The 17,206-nt window shown below is 32.3% G+C and overlaps 2 protein-coding genes across 8 annotated transcripts; both read left to right on the forward strand.

Annotated features, from left to right (window-relative positions):
• Window positions 1–2,557: 2,557 nt before the first annotated feature.
• Window positions 2,558–15,156, forward strand: LOC108486523 (putative F-box/kelch-repeat protein At4g34170). Of its 7 annotated transcripts, none has more exons than XR_008284227.1 (3): window positions 2,558–2,689; window positions 12,422–13,142; window positions 14,992–15,156. XR_008284227.1 is itself a non-coding variant. In XM_017790617.2 (2 exons), the coding sequence occupies exon 1, from the start codon at window positions 9,328–9,330 to the stop codon at window positions 10,276–10,278; it is 951 nt and encodes a 316-aa protein (XP_017646106.2). In that variant the 5' UTR covers window positions 9,202–9,327; the 3' UTR covers window positions 10,279–10,284; window positions 14,992–15,156. The 7 variants fall into 7 exon arrangements, 1 of the variants encoding a protein (XP_017646106.2); XR_008284225.1 differs by lacking the exon at window positions 2,558–2,689 and adding an exon at window positions 9,202–10,372; XR_008284226.1 differs by lacking the exon at window positions 2,558–2,689 and adding an exon at window positions 9,202–10,372 and having other exon boundaries at window positions 12,422–13,046.
• On the forward strand, window positions 6,206–8,725 carry LOC108484701 (pentatricopeptide repeat-containing protein At5g11310, mitochondrial-like). Its single transcript, XM_017788588.2, has 2 exons — window positions 6,206–6,951; window positions 7,081–8,725. The coding sequence occupies exons 1-2, from the start codon at window positions 6,498–6,500 to the stop codon at window positions 8,319–8,321; spliced, it is 1,695 nt and encodes a 564-aa protein (XP_017644077.1). The 5' UTR covers window positions 6,206–6,497; the 3' UTR covers window positions 8,322–8,725.
• Window positions 15,157–17,206: the final 2,050 nt, after the last annotated feature.

The raw sequence follows: 17,206 nt of genomic DNA on the forward strand, positions 1-17,206 counted from the left end.
TTTTTTTTCTCATATTTTTCAAACGTTTCCGTGATAGAGGAAGGCAATGTTTGTTCGTTGATCACTACAGAGGTGCTACTGCTTCGATCATCTTATTGTTGTATCCTGAGAGATAGTTGACCGACGTTTCTCCAAGTACCATAGAAGTGGCCGAATCTGTCTTAAAAAAACTGTGTAAAACAGGCCTCAACATATAGTAAAACTCGATTCTTTTATTTGATTTTTGGTTTTCATAATCTTTTTGGTTTTTCGTATCTAATAATTTAAATACAAATATTTATTTTATTTTATTTTATTTTATTTTATATAAATATTTGTTTATTTATATTTATATATTTGTTTGCCAACGTGTTTTGTCCAACAAAGTTTTACTAAGGTAAGTGTACTTATCAATTAATAGTATAGTTACGGTGATCAAAGATATTGTTCACACGAGGACTGCAAGTATCGAATAATTCAAATGATCAATTAAAACTAAAATTAACTAATTTAATTAACTAACAAACGTGGCAAAGAACAAAACATGAAAATAATCGAATAACAACCAAGAAACGAAATAATACTTAGTTAAGGATCCGCATAGATTCCATCTGTCACTATCAATCTAAATTACGCAATTTCTTTACTTAACACCTTGATCCGTATGAATCCCTAAATTATGTTAATATCTCTTTTTAACTGACTCTAGGTTGATTAATTAAATTTTTTTAATTAAAATCCCTATTATTGCATTAACTCGTGCTATGGATTCCCCTATTATATTTGACTCTAATCTGGTAGATTTATGTCGTTTTATTTCTAGGATTGCATGCAACTCCACTCAATTATGCAAATCTAATCTTAAACAAGGTCTATTCAACCACTTATTTAAGCACATCGAACATGAATTAATACTCTACAAAAATCAAACCAAGAATTAAGCACACATAATTTAGAACAAGAAACTAAGTATTTATTGTGTAAAATAGAAATCAAACGACATAATTCATCGTAAGGTTTATCTCCCCTAGGTATTTAAAAAATCTATTTATACTCAAAAAGAGAAAACTCAAAGGTATAGTATAACTGAAAGAATAAAAGAAACTAATAATAACTTCCTAAGAAATCAATTGGGAATCTTCAATCTTAACAGAAATTTACTTCAAAGCCAGCTTCAATGGTGTTTTTCAAGTTGTTTTCTTGAGTATTCTTTAATGGGACCCCCCTATCTTCTTATTTTTGTCATATATATACGTCTTAGAATGCTTGAAAAACCTAAAAATCATGATTTTCTGTTGTTCAATGCACAACCAGTTGAAATCGACACGACCATATGGTTCACACAGCTGTGTGAAAAGGTGCAGCCCGTGTGGCTCCTTCAGCTCGCTCTGGCGCTCTAATTTTTGCTTGTTTTTTGCTCATTTTGCTCCCAAGTGCTCTACTAGGCATTAAAACATGAATTTAAAGGATTAGAAGTATAAAATTCATAATTAACATCAGATGATCACCAAAAACGCATTAAGAATAATGTTATTTTTAACACTTATCAATCATCCAAATAAAATCTCACACAAATTTATAAGAATTCTCATGTCTATTCAGAAAAACATAATTTTTCAATAAGTGTTTCTTCTGAATAATCACGTTACTATATAAACATAACTATTCAAGTAATTAATTCTTTGTTAAAAAGAAGTGATTTAACTTTCATATTTAAGGAACATAACTCATTATTAAAAAGTCATAACTCTTTATTAATAACCATAAATTATAACTTTTAAAGTACATACATATTTTCATTTAGAGTTATTGGAACACTATATATATGTTGGACATTCCATTAGTGCAAAAATACTTCAATCCTTTTATTTTGGAAGTGTTTTTAGAACAGTTTTAAACCGTGAATGTAATGACCCAAAATTTTCTGATTATCAAAAAGTGCATTTTTGGTCTCCGTTTCTAAAAAATAGATTTGTAAATATTTATTAAAAATATTTACGAAGTTAAGAGAGTGATTAATTAAAGTTTAATGAAGCAAATTAGCTTAAATAAAGGATAATTAGATAAAATGATTAAATTGAATGAAGTGTAAAAGTTTAATTATAGAATAAAAAAATTAAAAGGACTAAATAAGTAAATAAACCAAAAGAGTGCCAAGTGTATGGCAAAAATAAGATACAAGTATAATAAATATAATACACACATTTGTAATGCATATATTTATTTGCTTATTATTTAAGTAAATATTAATGTATTTATTATTATTAAATTACTATTATATGATAAATAAATAAAAAGTTGACAAATGTATGATATGTATAGTGACATGTGTGATACTAATATACATACATTTGTAAAATAAATGTATATTTTCTTATTATATAAGTATATTATTAAATTATATATTATTATTAAGTAAAAGATATTTATATAATAAATAGATTAAAGAAAGACAAATGTAATAATATATGTGTATACAAATGTAAAATAGATATTGGATATTAAATAGATATTTTATTATACCTATTATTAAGTTATTATATATATATATATATATATATATATATAAAGTAAAAGAAATAAAAAGAAAAAGAATAGAAAAAGAAAGAAAGGATGAAACGAAACAGAGAGCAGGGGAAAGAAAGAAGGAAGGAAAAAAAGAAAGAAGGAAAAAGGGAAAATTGGATTTCAAGGCTTGAAAGTTAAATAGGTAAGTCAATTTAGCCCTTTTTACTTATTTTTGATGTTTTGGAAGTTTTGGGACAAGGTTTTGATGAAATTAAGTGAATATTTTGAAAGTTATTAGATTTTTAAATATTGTTCATGTTGAATAAAAAGATGAATTAGGGGTTAGACTGATAGGAATTAAAGTTAGAAATGAAATAAGGATTGAATTGTAAATTAATTCATAAGTTTTATGTTGTAGGGACTAAATTGATGAAATTTCGAAATTAGGAAAATATGCTGGAAATTTAATAGTTAAGTATGAGTTTAGTTAAAAATTGAGTAGAAATAAAATATGAATTAAGATAGAAAAGTAAGTGAATTTAGTTAGGATTAAATTGAAATTAAAAGTAGAAAATTAACATTTTGCACTAAGACTATTTTGGACAGCAGCAGTAGTCTAAGTTTGAAAAATCACCAAAAATTGTAGAAATTTAATTATAGGATTAATAAAATATGGAATTAAATATTATTGAGTCTAGTTTCTTATAGAAGAAACGGTGTAAGCAATTGAATTGTAAATTACGAGATATAATGAATTTTGTTAGACAATATCAGAATGAATTCGGGTTCCCCTGTTCTGATTTTGAAAAATCACCAAAAATTTAATAAAAATAATTAGAGGCTTAAAGTTATATTTTTAGAATTCATAATGAGTCTATTTTCAGGAGAAATCAACGGGAATATTATCCGAGCTCTGTACTGTGAGATAATTAATTTTTAGTGAAGAAGGGTCGGAACTGTCAGATAGCAGAATAGGGGTGAATTTAAAGAATAAAATTTACCTAATGGATAAACTAAAAATTATGAAAATTTTATGGTAAAAATATATATGAGTCTAGTTTCAGGGAAAATTAACGGATCTTAATTTTGAGTTCCGTAGCTCGAGTTATAAATAATTTAGTGAGTATGACACAGATGGACAGCTTGAATATTCATAAAAGTAAATAATAAAAATTATAGATAATGTTACTTACAAGTGTGTTATATACACTAAGAATGTGGAATGGAGAGGAGGAGGAGGAAAAATATGTATGAATATTCATCTAGCATGGCTAATTTGCATGTTTTAGGCTCAGGGACTAAATTGAATAAAAGTAAAACTTTATGGGTAATTTTGTAAAAATTTCAGAAATGACCAAATTGCATGAAATAGATTATTTTATTATTTAAATTACAAAATTGAATGAAATTATTAATTTTAGTTCAAGATCGAGGGAAAACATGTTTTAGGGATTAAATTGAAAAGTGTTGAAATTATGGAAAATTCTGATATTTTATAGAATTCATGGATTGTTATCAATATGTATGAGAATAATATCTAGAAATAAGGATTAAATTGCAAGAATTTTATTTTCCTGACCCTAAGGATGAAATCGTCATTAATTAAAAGTTTAGGGGCAAAATGGTAATTTTTCCTAGAGCATTAATTAAATGCATTAGAATATGAAATGAATGAAAATGATGATAAAATTTATTTATAAAGATCCGGACGACTCAAAAATGAGACTTGATCGTGGAAAATAAAAGATATCGGATTAATGAAATTATAAACACAAATAAGCAATGAAGTAAGTTTGTGTAACTTGAATTGTATTTTAAATACTTGAAATATGTGGTTATGTGATGAAAGTATGATTTGAATGTTCAATTCATGATAACTGATGAAATATTACTAATACTCGATATAAATTGAAAATAAAGCCCGATTGAATGAAAGGAAAATTCGATGGATCTCTGAAAAGGAATTGACGGTAAAAAGGATCTAGCCCGGACGGGTGATCCTATTCTGATACAATCCTCCCGAAGAATACGTGTAAAATGGATTTAGCCCGGACGGGTAATCCGAATTAGGGTCTAAATTTAGCCTGGACTGGTAATTCAGATCCAAGCTCATTAGAGTAATTGTCATTGCAAGGGATTTAGCCTGGACTGGTAATCCCGACAATACTCTATGAGTTTGTAATCCCACTGTAAGGATGAGGTTCGCGGGAGTGTGCTCTCTGATACCATGGTTGAAAGATACCATGGCAACGTGACATGAAAAGAATAAGACCATGGTTGAAAGATACCATGGCAACCTGATATGAAATGTGTAAGACCATGGTTGAAAGATACCATGGCAACCTGATATGAAATGAATAAGACCATGGTTGAAAGATACCATGGCAACGTGACATGAAAAGAATAAGACCATGGTTGAAAGATACCATGGCAACCTGATATGAAATGTGTAAGACCATGGTTGAAAGATACCATGGCAACCTGATATGAAATGAATAAGACCATGGTTGAAAGATACCATGGCAACGTGACATGGCAATGTGACATGAAAAGAATAAGACCATGATTGAAAGATACCATGGCAACATGACAGAAAATGAATGAGTAAGACCATAGTTGAAAGACACTATAGCATCATGTCAAAGATAAATAAGACCGTGGATGGGAGACGCTATGACATCTATTAAACAATTGATATTCAAGAAATACTTATCAGATGACGAATGGTTATATGAAATGGTTGTGTGAAATGTTTACAAGAACTGGTCATATGGAAATATATGTACAAAATAGTTGTTTGAAATAATTATGAAGATAAATAAACGAAATAAGTATAAGTACATGGAATATAATTTATGTCAAGTTTGATATAAACTATTACCGGAATAAATATACATAAAATATATGGAAATGATGGAGCATGAAATATTGATATAATGAAATGAATGATATATGCTTACGAAGAAACGGTAAGAGCATGATATGTTTCATGACATGTACATATATAATTATCTTTGATATGTTGATACAAGGAAATTATGTAAGTTGAGACTATTATTAAACTCAAGTGCGATATGTGGAGAAAATAAGTATATCAATGTTGAATTTAGATGAAATGTGTGCAAGTATACTAACAATGATTTTGTTTGACACTTAGACAAGTACCAAACTATTGATTGAACGGTAACATGTTTAATTATAAAAAGCATTGAAATAGTAAGTACTTAGATGAAAATAAAATTTAAGATTTTGCGAATTTTTTTTTATAATCCCGATTTAATTCCGGTTGGTTTCTAATGTATGTTTGGGGCTTCGAAGGCCCAATAGAGAGACGTTATGATTATTTCTAAAATATGAATAATAAATGACTTAGAATTATCTGAAAAATGTTCAGTAAACTCCGGTAATGCCTCGTACCCTATTCCGGCAATGGATACGAGTAGGGGGTGTTACAGTGAAACTGTTGAAGAAGAGAGTGTATGATTGTGAAATTAGTTGAGCTTAAATCACTTATGCTATGTTTGATAGGATTGCTATTTTTTTACACATATTTTAGTATATAGGTTAGTAATAGATTAATTTAAATGGTAATATTTAGTCACTTCTGTAACTTGTTTTCAGCAAAGTGAACGAAAAATTTTCGCTTATTTTGAAGATGTCTTATTTTTATAAAAAAAGTTTAAACTTATCTTTCTAATTTCAAGTTTAAATTTGTACTAATTATGTCGATTGAATCTTAGCTTGATTGGTATGAGCATTGTTGTCAATGCAGGAGACGTGAATTCGAGTGAGCTGAAACGTATTATGCTTTTATTTATAGATTAGAAAAGAGTTATAAGTAGTTCTATATATTATATTGTTAAAAAAATTGTCTAACTAAACTATTCTTTATAAAGGTTTGTATTGAGATTTTAGTAGCGGATTCATTTCTTTGGGCTTTCACCCAACAACATAATGGCCGTTAAAACCCACCTAAAACCTCTGAAATTCTTTAAGAAAAAGAAAAGGAAATGAAACTGCAACGCCGTTTGTTCCTTCATCGCCTCCAAAAGCTCTTCTTCTCTGCTCCATCATGGCCCATGCCATCTTCATCTCCTTCCTCTACCAGCATCAGCCCTCACCCCGTTCCCACCCGAACCAAAATTTCCATCGTCTCCAATTTCCTCAAAAACTCAGCCATTTCATCTCTCGACTCACCTCTGGACCAAACGGGGGTAGACCCAGATACCTCTCTTATCTCTTCTCGAAATTTGTTGCATGATTTATTTCTCCGGGCTGAAAAGAAACCTGGATTGAAATCCTCTGCGACGTTGTTTGATTCGATGATCAATATTCTTGGTAAAGCTAGGGAGTTTGAGAAGGCTTGGAATTTGGTTCTTGATGAGATCGGTGATGGAAAAAAGGTTTCCACTTTGGTTTCTATTAATACCTTCGTAATCTTGATCAGACGCTACGCTCGCGCTGGTAATTTCCCTTTTGATATATTTTACACAAGCCGCTTTAGAAGTTTTTTGAAGCATTCTTATTGGTTTGCAGTTGAATTTTAGTGTTCTTTTGGAACTACTGATGTTTATGCAGTTCAAATTCTTTCAGGTATGCCTCATCCTGCTATCCGTACATATGAATTTGCTTGCAGTTTAGATCAGATTTACCATTCTGATTTGAAAACTGAAGTGTTTGAAATAATGTTGGATTGCCTTTGTAAGGGAGGGTATGTTAGGTTGGCATCTGAATATTTCACTAGAAAGATGGAATCTGATCTTTGTTGGTTTCCATCAATCAAGGTTTGTAACATATTATTGAATGGATGGTTTCATTCGAGAAATCTCGAATATGCAGAGAGATTTTGGTTGGATATGAAAAAGGCTGGTGTATCACCTAGTGTTGTAACATATGGTATTCTTGTAGAAGGATATTGTATGATGCATTGTGTTGATAGGGCGATGGAATTGGTTGATGAAATGAAGGTAGTCGGACTTAAGTTGAATTCTCAAGTATATAAGCCAATTATCAATGCATTGGGGGAAGCCGGTAGGTTAAAGGAGGCATTAGGGATGATGGAAAGGGTATTGTTGTGTGAATCCGGCCCTGATATTTCCATGTATAATTCTTTAGTGAAAGGTTATTGCAAGGCTGGAGATGTAATAGGTGCTAGTAAGATACTTAAAATGATGATTAGCAGAGGTTTCATCCCAACCACTACAGCCTACAATTATTTCTTTAGGTACTTCTCACAACTTGGGAAAATCGAGGAAGCTATGAATCTTTATACGAAGATGATTCGATCCGGTCACACCCTGGATCAGCTTACGTACCATCTTTTGTTGAAGATGTTGTGTGAGGAGGAGAGGTTGGACTTGGCAATTCAGGTTAGCAAAGAAATGAGATTGAGGGGATACAACAGGGATTTTGCTACTAGTACCTTGTTGATTCATTTTCTATGCAAAATGCAAAGGTTTGAAGATGCTTTTGCTGAATTTGAGGACATGATACAAAGCGGTATGGCTCCGCAATATAATACTTTCCAGAGAATAAATGATGAGTTAAAGAAAAATGGAATGACTGAGATGGCAAGGAAATTATGTGATATGATGAGTTCGATCTGTTCTTCCAAACAATTACCTAATACCTATGTTGGAGACAAGGACTCATCTCGAGCAAGGAGGAAATCAATAATTCGGAAAGCTGAAGCAATGGCTGATATGCTTAAGACAAGTAAAGATCCAAGGGAACTTGTTAAGCATAGAACTTTATCTGAAAATGCTGTATCGAGAGCAGGCCGGTTGATCGAGAATATTAAGAAAAGAGCTAAGGACACAAGTTTGAACCGTTAATGCCTAAGACCAAAGCAAGCTTCAAGAAATAATCGATCGATGCATGCAGTTGTTTCTAGATACCATATGTTATCTTAGCTTCCACGGAGAACTTATGGGAAACCAGTTATGGAGAATTATGTTTTGCAATTAAGATATAAGATGTTATATGTGATGTACTGTTATGAAAGCTTGTTTAATTTTGAGCATGGGGAAACAAGCAATGTCATTGAAAATGAAAAGACCATTTTTGTACTGCACAGACTGGGATGTCGACACAGTTATAGCAAAAATTGATGTGCAAGCTGGAGCAATCGATAAAAATACTATGGAGGCTCATGTACTAAAAGTTAAATTATATTTTGCTCCTAGGCAAATTTAGTCCATTTACATTAAAGTAAAGAGTAAATTGATCCTGATAAAAATTCTTTCAATTTTTACTGTTAAAAAGTCAGCTCTATTCCATTACAGTCTTATTTTATTTAACCAAACATGCTCTTAAAGCTTCACATTTTCTACATCTTTTTTTAATACTCTAAACCATCATATTAAGTAAATAATAAAGAATTATAAAATTTGGTTTAATTCAATTTAATCCGATTCAACTTGTTCATATAAACATATCAATAGATTTTTTGTCTTATTTAAATTAATATACCTATCAACTCTTGATTCAATTGATCCAATAGTTGATAAAATTTCAACAAATCTCTAACATTTGATACGAAATAATATTATTTTATATTCATTAAAATAATCATAATTAATAAATAATTTTAAAATACAAACAGTCACATATTGACAATATATTTACTTTGAAATTAACAACTAAAACAAGCAAATTACTATTTTTTAAAAAATTATCAACCTTTTACTTCTTGAAAACAGATAATTGAATAACTTGTCAACAAATTTATTTAACTATAATTTTTTTTTGTCAATTAAAAAAAAAAAAGAGGAAGGAAATAACCCAACCCTAAAACTAAAAGCGATTTTGGATTTGGAAAGGCGAAGCTGAGGGTGAACCATGAGCGGCGATACTAGTGATTCCTTCAGTTACTTTGATGGGCGAGAGCCAGATGAACTGATCAGGGCCCTCTTTGGGAAATATCCGGGTACCGATGGTGAAATAACGCACGGTTTGCACTTTATTGATCTGGAAAGCAATAAAGTCTTTATTAGGGCGATGCCACCTGATGCTCGTTCATGTTCCACTGCCGTTGCTTGTGGCAACCACGTTAACGTTATTGGGGGAATACGCGAAAATGATGCTAATTTTCGTGGTTATGATGGAGTAAACGATGTTTTCCAATTAGATTTGAAGGACCTTGAACGTGGGTGGAGAAAAACTACTTCTATGTTGTTCCCTCGGGCTTTTCCCCTGGTTCTTGCTGCTGAAGGAAAGATTTACGTCTTCGAATATTGGGGTTCTGAATCTTTTGGCGAGGTTTACGATATAAGTAGGGATATTTGGGAACCATTGTCGCCCCCTCCGGAAGATATCGATCTATGTGTTCCTGTTCTAGATTCTTCCCGATCTCGGATTTTGGTGCACTGCCATGCCAGTGATACTCTTTACGCTTATTACTATGATCGTAAATCATGGGTTTGCCTCGAACAAAAATTTTGTTACTGGTCTGACTCAGCGACAATCGTGGACGATGTGCTGTATACTTTGATTTATAATTATTCTTGTAAGTTCCGTTCTTTGGAGGCATATAATTTGTTTGATAAGAAACATTTGCCCGTCAAATTGTCATCAGAATTTTCAGTGGCTCCACCACTGGGTAGCACTCTGTATCATTTGGGCAATGGCAAGCTTATTTCGGGTTGGGTCAACCATTTCCATAAGCGTTTTGAGTACATAAGATTTAATATTTGGTGCAACGAGCAGGGAGGGATTCATGCAGCTGTAGAGCATCAATCTGCCATCACTGTTCCATATCCCGAAGATATTTCTAATATATGGTTGTTCTGAATGAAGGTTAGATCCCCCTTCATATCACTAGGACATCATAATTATTCATTTGCCTATGCTGCTTGCCATTACATTTGATTTGCTCTAAATGAAGGTTAGTGCCCCCTTCACATCACTACCACATCTTAATTATTCCCATCCTTGTAGATTGACGGATTTTTCATTTGCCAATACTGCTTGTCATTGCATTTTGTTTGCTCTTGTTGTCGCTAAGAAGTTGATAGTGAGCCTGGAACTTCCTGTATAAAACTTGAGTAATGCTAAGGTATGGAGTAGACGAATCAGGCGTCAGATTTGCATTGTGTGAAAATGTCTACTCTATTTGTTGTTTTAAATGGGTACGAGGCTCCTAGCACCTTTAGAGAACTAGGAACTCAAGTTCTGTCTTGCCTTACCCCCAATAGTTGCTTCTAATTTTTTGTTCCAACAAGAAAATAAAATATCCTGATCTAAACAAAGGCTTAAATTCCTATTTAGGAAGTTGGTAGACTATGACAATGCTTCTGCCTAAAATATCAGAGCGAGTTCATTACCTATAGGCAAGTGAAGATTTAGTAAAATGATGTCCTTTTGTTGGTGATGGATACCACACGTAAAAATGCCAATATTGATAAGGACTATGATAGCCTTGAACAATAAGTAAACAAAGTAAAGCTTGACTGCCAGTTAAATAAAATTAGAAAAAGAATTTGGGTAGGTTGTGTTGGGCCAAGCATGGCTCCCTTTTGGTAATTAGGGTTGGGTCTAGTTGAATGATATTGCCCATATTTTGTGCTGGGTCAGGGGCCTAGCCAAATGTGAAAGGTGTTAGTATCCTGTCTAGGCTCGACTTGTGAGCAGGCCTACCTATGACCTAACTATTACTTAGGATTTCGGTAAGATTTTAAAGGATGTGGCTTGTATATGGGCTAAAAGTAACAAGAGCATTTACACGCAAGATCCGATAAAGTCTATATTCATCACTAATTTCGGTGGGGGGGTAAAGTTTCTACCCAAATTGAATGCATCTGACCAACCAATGGAAGGTGATATTGATGAGTTGAAATATTTGATGAACTACATCGTCAATATGCCATTCGAATCTGTTATCCAAAATTATGAGAATTTCAATATGCAGAATGAATTATCATCGTTTCTTAACCAGCTCAAATCTTAAAACTTGTAAGTTATCTTTCATATATTTATTTTAAAGTTCGATACCTCATATGTTCTACTTCATTGATTTTATAATTTTTTTTTTTACTTATTTGCCTTTGTCCAAATGGAAGTTGGTTTTCTCTTTAAATATATTTAGAAATTGTCACACCTCAAAGTTTGGACTAGAAGTAGGAAAAAGAAAAGAATAAAAAAATTACGTGATTAAGAGGAAGAAAAGCAAATACGAGTTTAGAAAATCCAGGTAAGAGAAATACGGGTTAGAGAGTAGTAACTAGAACTTCGGATTAGCTTAGGTGAGATTAGAATTGAAATCGAGAATCAAATTGAAGCAAATTACTTCAATTGAAATCGAGAAATTCGATTTGTTAAAACAAGTCGCTAGAAATTAGACTACGTTATAGATTTAATTTCAGCATGTTGATATTAATTAATTTCATGCATGTTAATAATATATTTAATCTTCTTACTTATTTGTTTATTCAATTTTATTATGTTCATAATTGAATTTAAATTATGTTAGTATTATTGAGTATATATTACTCAGCATACAGTTATATTTATTTTTGTGCGTAGGTCTCGGATGGGAACTTTAGTAAATACATGGTCAAGCATCCATTTTCTCTAGCTCAACTCGAAAGTCATTTTGTTGCTATTTTGTATGTTGAGTCTTACATATGTAACTAGGTTGGTAAACTTGTTACTTGAATAATTTTAGGTACTTTTGGCGCTTTTAATATTGTTTGGTACTTGAGTCTCTATTGAGTATATAGTTATAAAGCCACCAGCTATTGTCTAGCATAATACAAAGCTGTTGAGTTATAACCAGACCAAATCATAGTAGTTGCATTTCATAATAACAGGTCAAGTCAAATACATGGTTTGATTTGGTATATGTAGTTTTAAAAAAAATTGGGTCGAGCCCGAGTTTAACATATATAATTTGGATGGGGTTTGAACAAAAAATTTAAGTCTGTTTTTTGAACAGGGCTTGGGCAACCACGTTTACGTTCTTGGGGGAATAAGCAGAACTGATGCTACTTTTGGTGGTTATGATGTTGTAAACGATGTTTTCCAATTAGATTGGAAGGACCTTGAACGTGGGTGGAGAAAAACTACTTCTATGTTGTTCCCTCGGGCTTTTCCCCTGGTTTTTGCTGCAGAAGGAAAGATTTACGTCTTCGAACAATTGGGTTTTGAATCTTTTGGCGAGGTTGACGATATAAGTGGGGATATCTGGGAACCATTGTCGCCCCCTCCGGAAGCTATCGCAAGTAATCCTGTTCTAGATTCTTCCCGATCTCAGATTTTGGTGCACTGCCATGTCAATGATTCTCTTTACGCTTATTACTAATGATCGTAAATCATGGGTTTGCCTCGAGCAAAAATTTTGTTACTATGATCCACCAAGGAGTGGGACTCTGTTTTGTCTGGGCAATGGCGAGTGTATTTTGGGTTGGGTCAACCATATCGATATGAGTTTTGAGTACATAAGGTTTAATATGTGGTGCAACGAGCGGGGAGGGATTCATGCAGCTGCAGAGCATCAATCTGCCATCACTGTTCCATATTGATCCAAAGATATTTGTGATATATTTTTGTTCTGAATGAAGGTTAGAGCTCCCTTCATATCACTACTACATGTCTACATCATAATTATTCATTTGCCAATGCTGCTTGCCATGACATTTGGTTTGCTCTAAATGAAGGTTAGTGCCCCCTTCACATCACTACCACATCTTAATTATTCCTATCCTTGTAAATTGACGGATTTTTCATTTGCCAATACTGCTTGTCATTGCATTTTGTTTGCTCTTGTTGTCACTAAGAAGTTGATAGTGAGCCTGGAACTTCCTGTATAAAACTTGAGTAATGCTAAGGTACAGAGTAGATGAATCAGGCGTCGTATTTGCATTGTGTGAAAATGTCTTCCTTTTTCCAAGACTCAGTTTTATTAGGACTATGCGCCGTGCTCTATTTGTTGTTTTAAATGGGTACGAGGCTCCTAGCACCTTTAGAGAACTAGAACTCAAGTTCTGGCTTTGCCTTACCCCCAATAGTTGCTTCTAGTTTTGTGTTCCAAAAAGAAAATAAAGTATCCTGATCTAAACAAAGGCTTAAATTCCCGATGAAGTACTTAGGAAGTTGGTAGACTATGACAATGTTTCTGCCTAAAATATCAGAGCGAGGTCATTACTTGTAGGCAAGTGAAGATTTAACTGGCCCCGGGAACGTAAAACCTTCATCACCGCACTTGTTCCTTTTAGTCTTCCTTTCTGTCTTCTTGCAACATCTTGTTTTACTGGTTTACAAGGTTTCCTTATCTTACTGAACAGAAATTTTTGCAACATGCATATGATAAGAAGCAAGGTGAAAGTGCAGAAAATATAAATATTACTAAGTGAAAATAGATTTATCCAATAGACTGAATTTGATTTGAGATAGTGAATGTTGTTACTAAGTGAGCTATTAGCTTGTTGAAATCAGTAAGAGAGTGGACAAAATATTACTTAAGAATATAACTCTAATAAATGGGAATTACTTAGTCCTACAACTAGAGAATTTGAAGTAGAGAAAAAGTAATTAGTAGGGGACAAAAATGTTTATTTGGAAGTTCTTGTTAAATATTTTGCCATCCTATTTTCGATTTTGTATATCATATGAATCGTATGTTTTCTTGGAAAGTAAGAAGGTTTGGGAGTGATAATTATATCTGTATTGTTTTTCCCTCGTTTCTTTGATTTTGTCCTTGCGTGCTTGACTGATGAAGATCCAACACGTAAGAAGTCAAAAATGAAAATGGAATGAATTACATATGAAGATGAATGCTGCAGACTGCAGATGTATATCTGAAAAACCATTAATAGATTATGGAGACCGTTTCTCCTGTTGATGTGGTCTGCTGATGGATATGTGTGTGTATATATTTTTAATTATTATTTTTATGGACCAGAATGATTATATTATATATCAATAAAAAATACTTTAATTTTGGCTAAAGGGTACAGAAAAGCCCCCCAAACTTTTTCAAAAAATCAATTAAGCTCGCTGAAATTTTTGTTTTCACTCAATTGAGCCCTTGAACATTTGAATTACAATCAATCGATCAAGCCCTTTGACCGTTAAAGTTAACGGTCAATGTTACAAAGCCAAGGGTGCTGGCTTTCTTCAGACTGTTTTTGCCACGTGGCCATGTGGTAAAAACATGCATTTTATATATAAAATCAATAGAAAATTATAAAAATATTATACGATTTTCTATGACTTTTTATAAATGTTTGTTGATTTTTTTAATGTTTTATACATTAAATACTAGTTTTTGCCATGTGGTGAAAACAACCAGCAGAAAAATGGCACTTTTGGCTTTGTGACTTTGATGGATAACTTTAATGATAAAAGGGCTTAATTTATTATAATTCTAACGTCTAGGGGTTTAATTGATTTTTTTGGAAAAGTGTAGGGGCCTTTTTTGGTTTTTGTCCCTTAAGCCTTCAATTTTCGCTGCAATGATATAAAATTATATTCCTCATCTGAGATTTTTTTTTCCCTCCCTTTTAGGCCTTAGTTGGAACGTGTTGGTGCATGGAGTTGAGTCAAGACCCATGTTGATGGTGAAGAGAGACTTTGAAGACGCCGTCAATTATTTTGGTTAAAACTTTGAAGTTGTTGATGTAATTGGATGCTTCCTTTTTGGATACCGAAATATTGACAAAGTTAAAACTATATAGTATTGCGATTTTGCACTTTATTCAGTTCTTTTAAGGCCGTCTCTCTTGCCCTTCAAATAACACCTATTACGTGGCTTGAATTTTTATTTTTTAAATTAAATAAATGTATTTGAAAATTAATTAAACTTTCGAGGGGCGAATTCAGGGGTTGGCAACGGGCCGGACCCTTAAAATGGAAAATTGTTATTTTGGCCCTATAAAAAATTTTAAAAATTTAAAATATTGATGAGAGTGAAGTATAGTGGTAAATTTTAAATTTCACGTAATTTTGCATATTAGTCCTAAATAATTTAAGAAATTTAAATTTTCTACTAAATAAGCATTTAACAAATCGATGGATTTAGAAATAATCATGAATGTTATATTTGGAAGTATTTTACTATCCAATTTATGTAGCGTTTGGGAACTTAGTTTTAAATTTTGGATTTGACAAATTCATACTTTTTTTATATACCATTTTAAATATATATTATATTGAAACAAATACATTTATAAAAAAATAATTTAAAGATCATCAAATTAGAGTAATGATTTAGGAGTATTTAAATTTTGGTTAAAATTAATTGGTCAATTAACTAATCTAATTCGTTCAAAGATTGGTTAATAATTTTTTGAAAGTTCAGCTATTGGTTAATCTGGCTTGAAAGCGAGTAATTAACCAAATTAATCGAACTTGATAACTAATATCATATATTATATGCATTAGACTTAGCTTACTGCCCACCTAATCCCCAACAGCGGCTCACCCCAGCATTCCTAAGTCCTACCCAATATAAACTCAATCTAGTATAATTTATAAGCCCAACCCAAGTTAAAGTATTGGGACTGAATCCCCAACTTTCAAAAAATACAAGTACTAATAGAGATATTTAGCCGATTATTTTAACCTGAAAGTTTCAGGGATGGACTTGCTCAATTGGTTTGCAGACAAGTCTAGATACAAAAGCTTGGACATAAGTCCTAGTTCCAAGGGTACTGAAAGTTTATTCCTATTCAAACTAAGATAAAGCAAAGATGTCAACTTCTGCACAACCCCCAATAGGAAGACACTACACCTTGAAATTCATTGTCAAGTCAATGAATTTTAGGGTCGGGTAAACAGCTAAATATTTAAATATTTTTCCTCTAAGTCAGTTTTTTTCAAGGTGGACTCTCTTTAGACTCTCTTTAAGCTAGTGCAAATTTTCAACCCTTAAGGATTTGGCCCAATAAGCTGGTTGTCATTTGCTGTGAAGTATTCAAGTTATCCACCATGGCAAATGCCTTGCAGCAAATTTGTGTTAATCATACATGTTTTAACTTGAAGCTTTATTAAGTGAGTTTTGTTGTTTGATAGTGTGATACAGGAGTCAAGAATTATATTGCAGAATATTGCGAACTGTATTTCCCGTAAGATAGAATTTGTTTGTAAATTAGATCGGAGGTTACGAAATTAACTCTGTTAACTCAAAAGATCGAAGGTTACGAGCTTAACTCTACTAATCTTAATAATCAGCTGGGAGCGTCAGTCCATAAGTTGTCAAAAATCCAAAGGTTGTGATATTAAATCAAGAACATAAGAAAGCAAAAAATCGTGATCGTAAATCAGCTTGACAACCCAAAAGATTTTAGTCGGATCTATATCACACATAGAGCATGCAAGAATAGAGCAGCAAGATACTCCATAAATAGTAAACTAAAGTCCCTTAGGCAGGCGAGGAGAACCAAACTATAGCACATAATATTGATATCAGATCATATTTGGGACCATATATTTCAAAAGGTTCACACCAGCTGCAAATTCATAGTATCAAAATTTTTATGGGATTGTAGAAAAGACGAATAATTCAAATGGATATTCTGTGTCTTTTGACATTCTATCTCATAAAAAACTCCATCGTCAACAGATGAATGCTTATTCATATCAAAATGTTCTGGTGCAATGTTAAAGAATTTACAAGTTTACTAAACGTCTAATTTTCAATAAATTGTACTTGGAAAACGCCATCACTGAAGAGGTGTGGCGCAAAAAATCCAAGGATGTTCCTTATTGTGCAGTTTTCCAA

This window comes from Gossypium arboreum, chromosome 6, assembly GCF_025698485.1.
Source record: "Gossypium arboreum isolate Shixiya-1 chromosome 6, ASM2569848v2, whole genome shotgun sequence".
NCBI lineage: Eukaryota > Viridiplantae > Streptophyta > Magnoliopsida > Malvales > Malvaceae > Gossypium > Gossypium arboreum.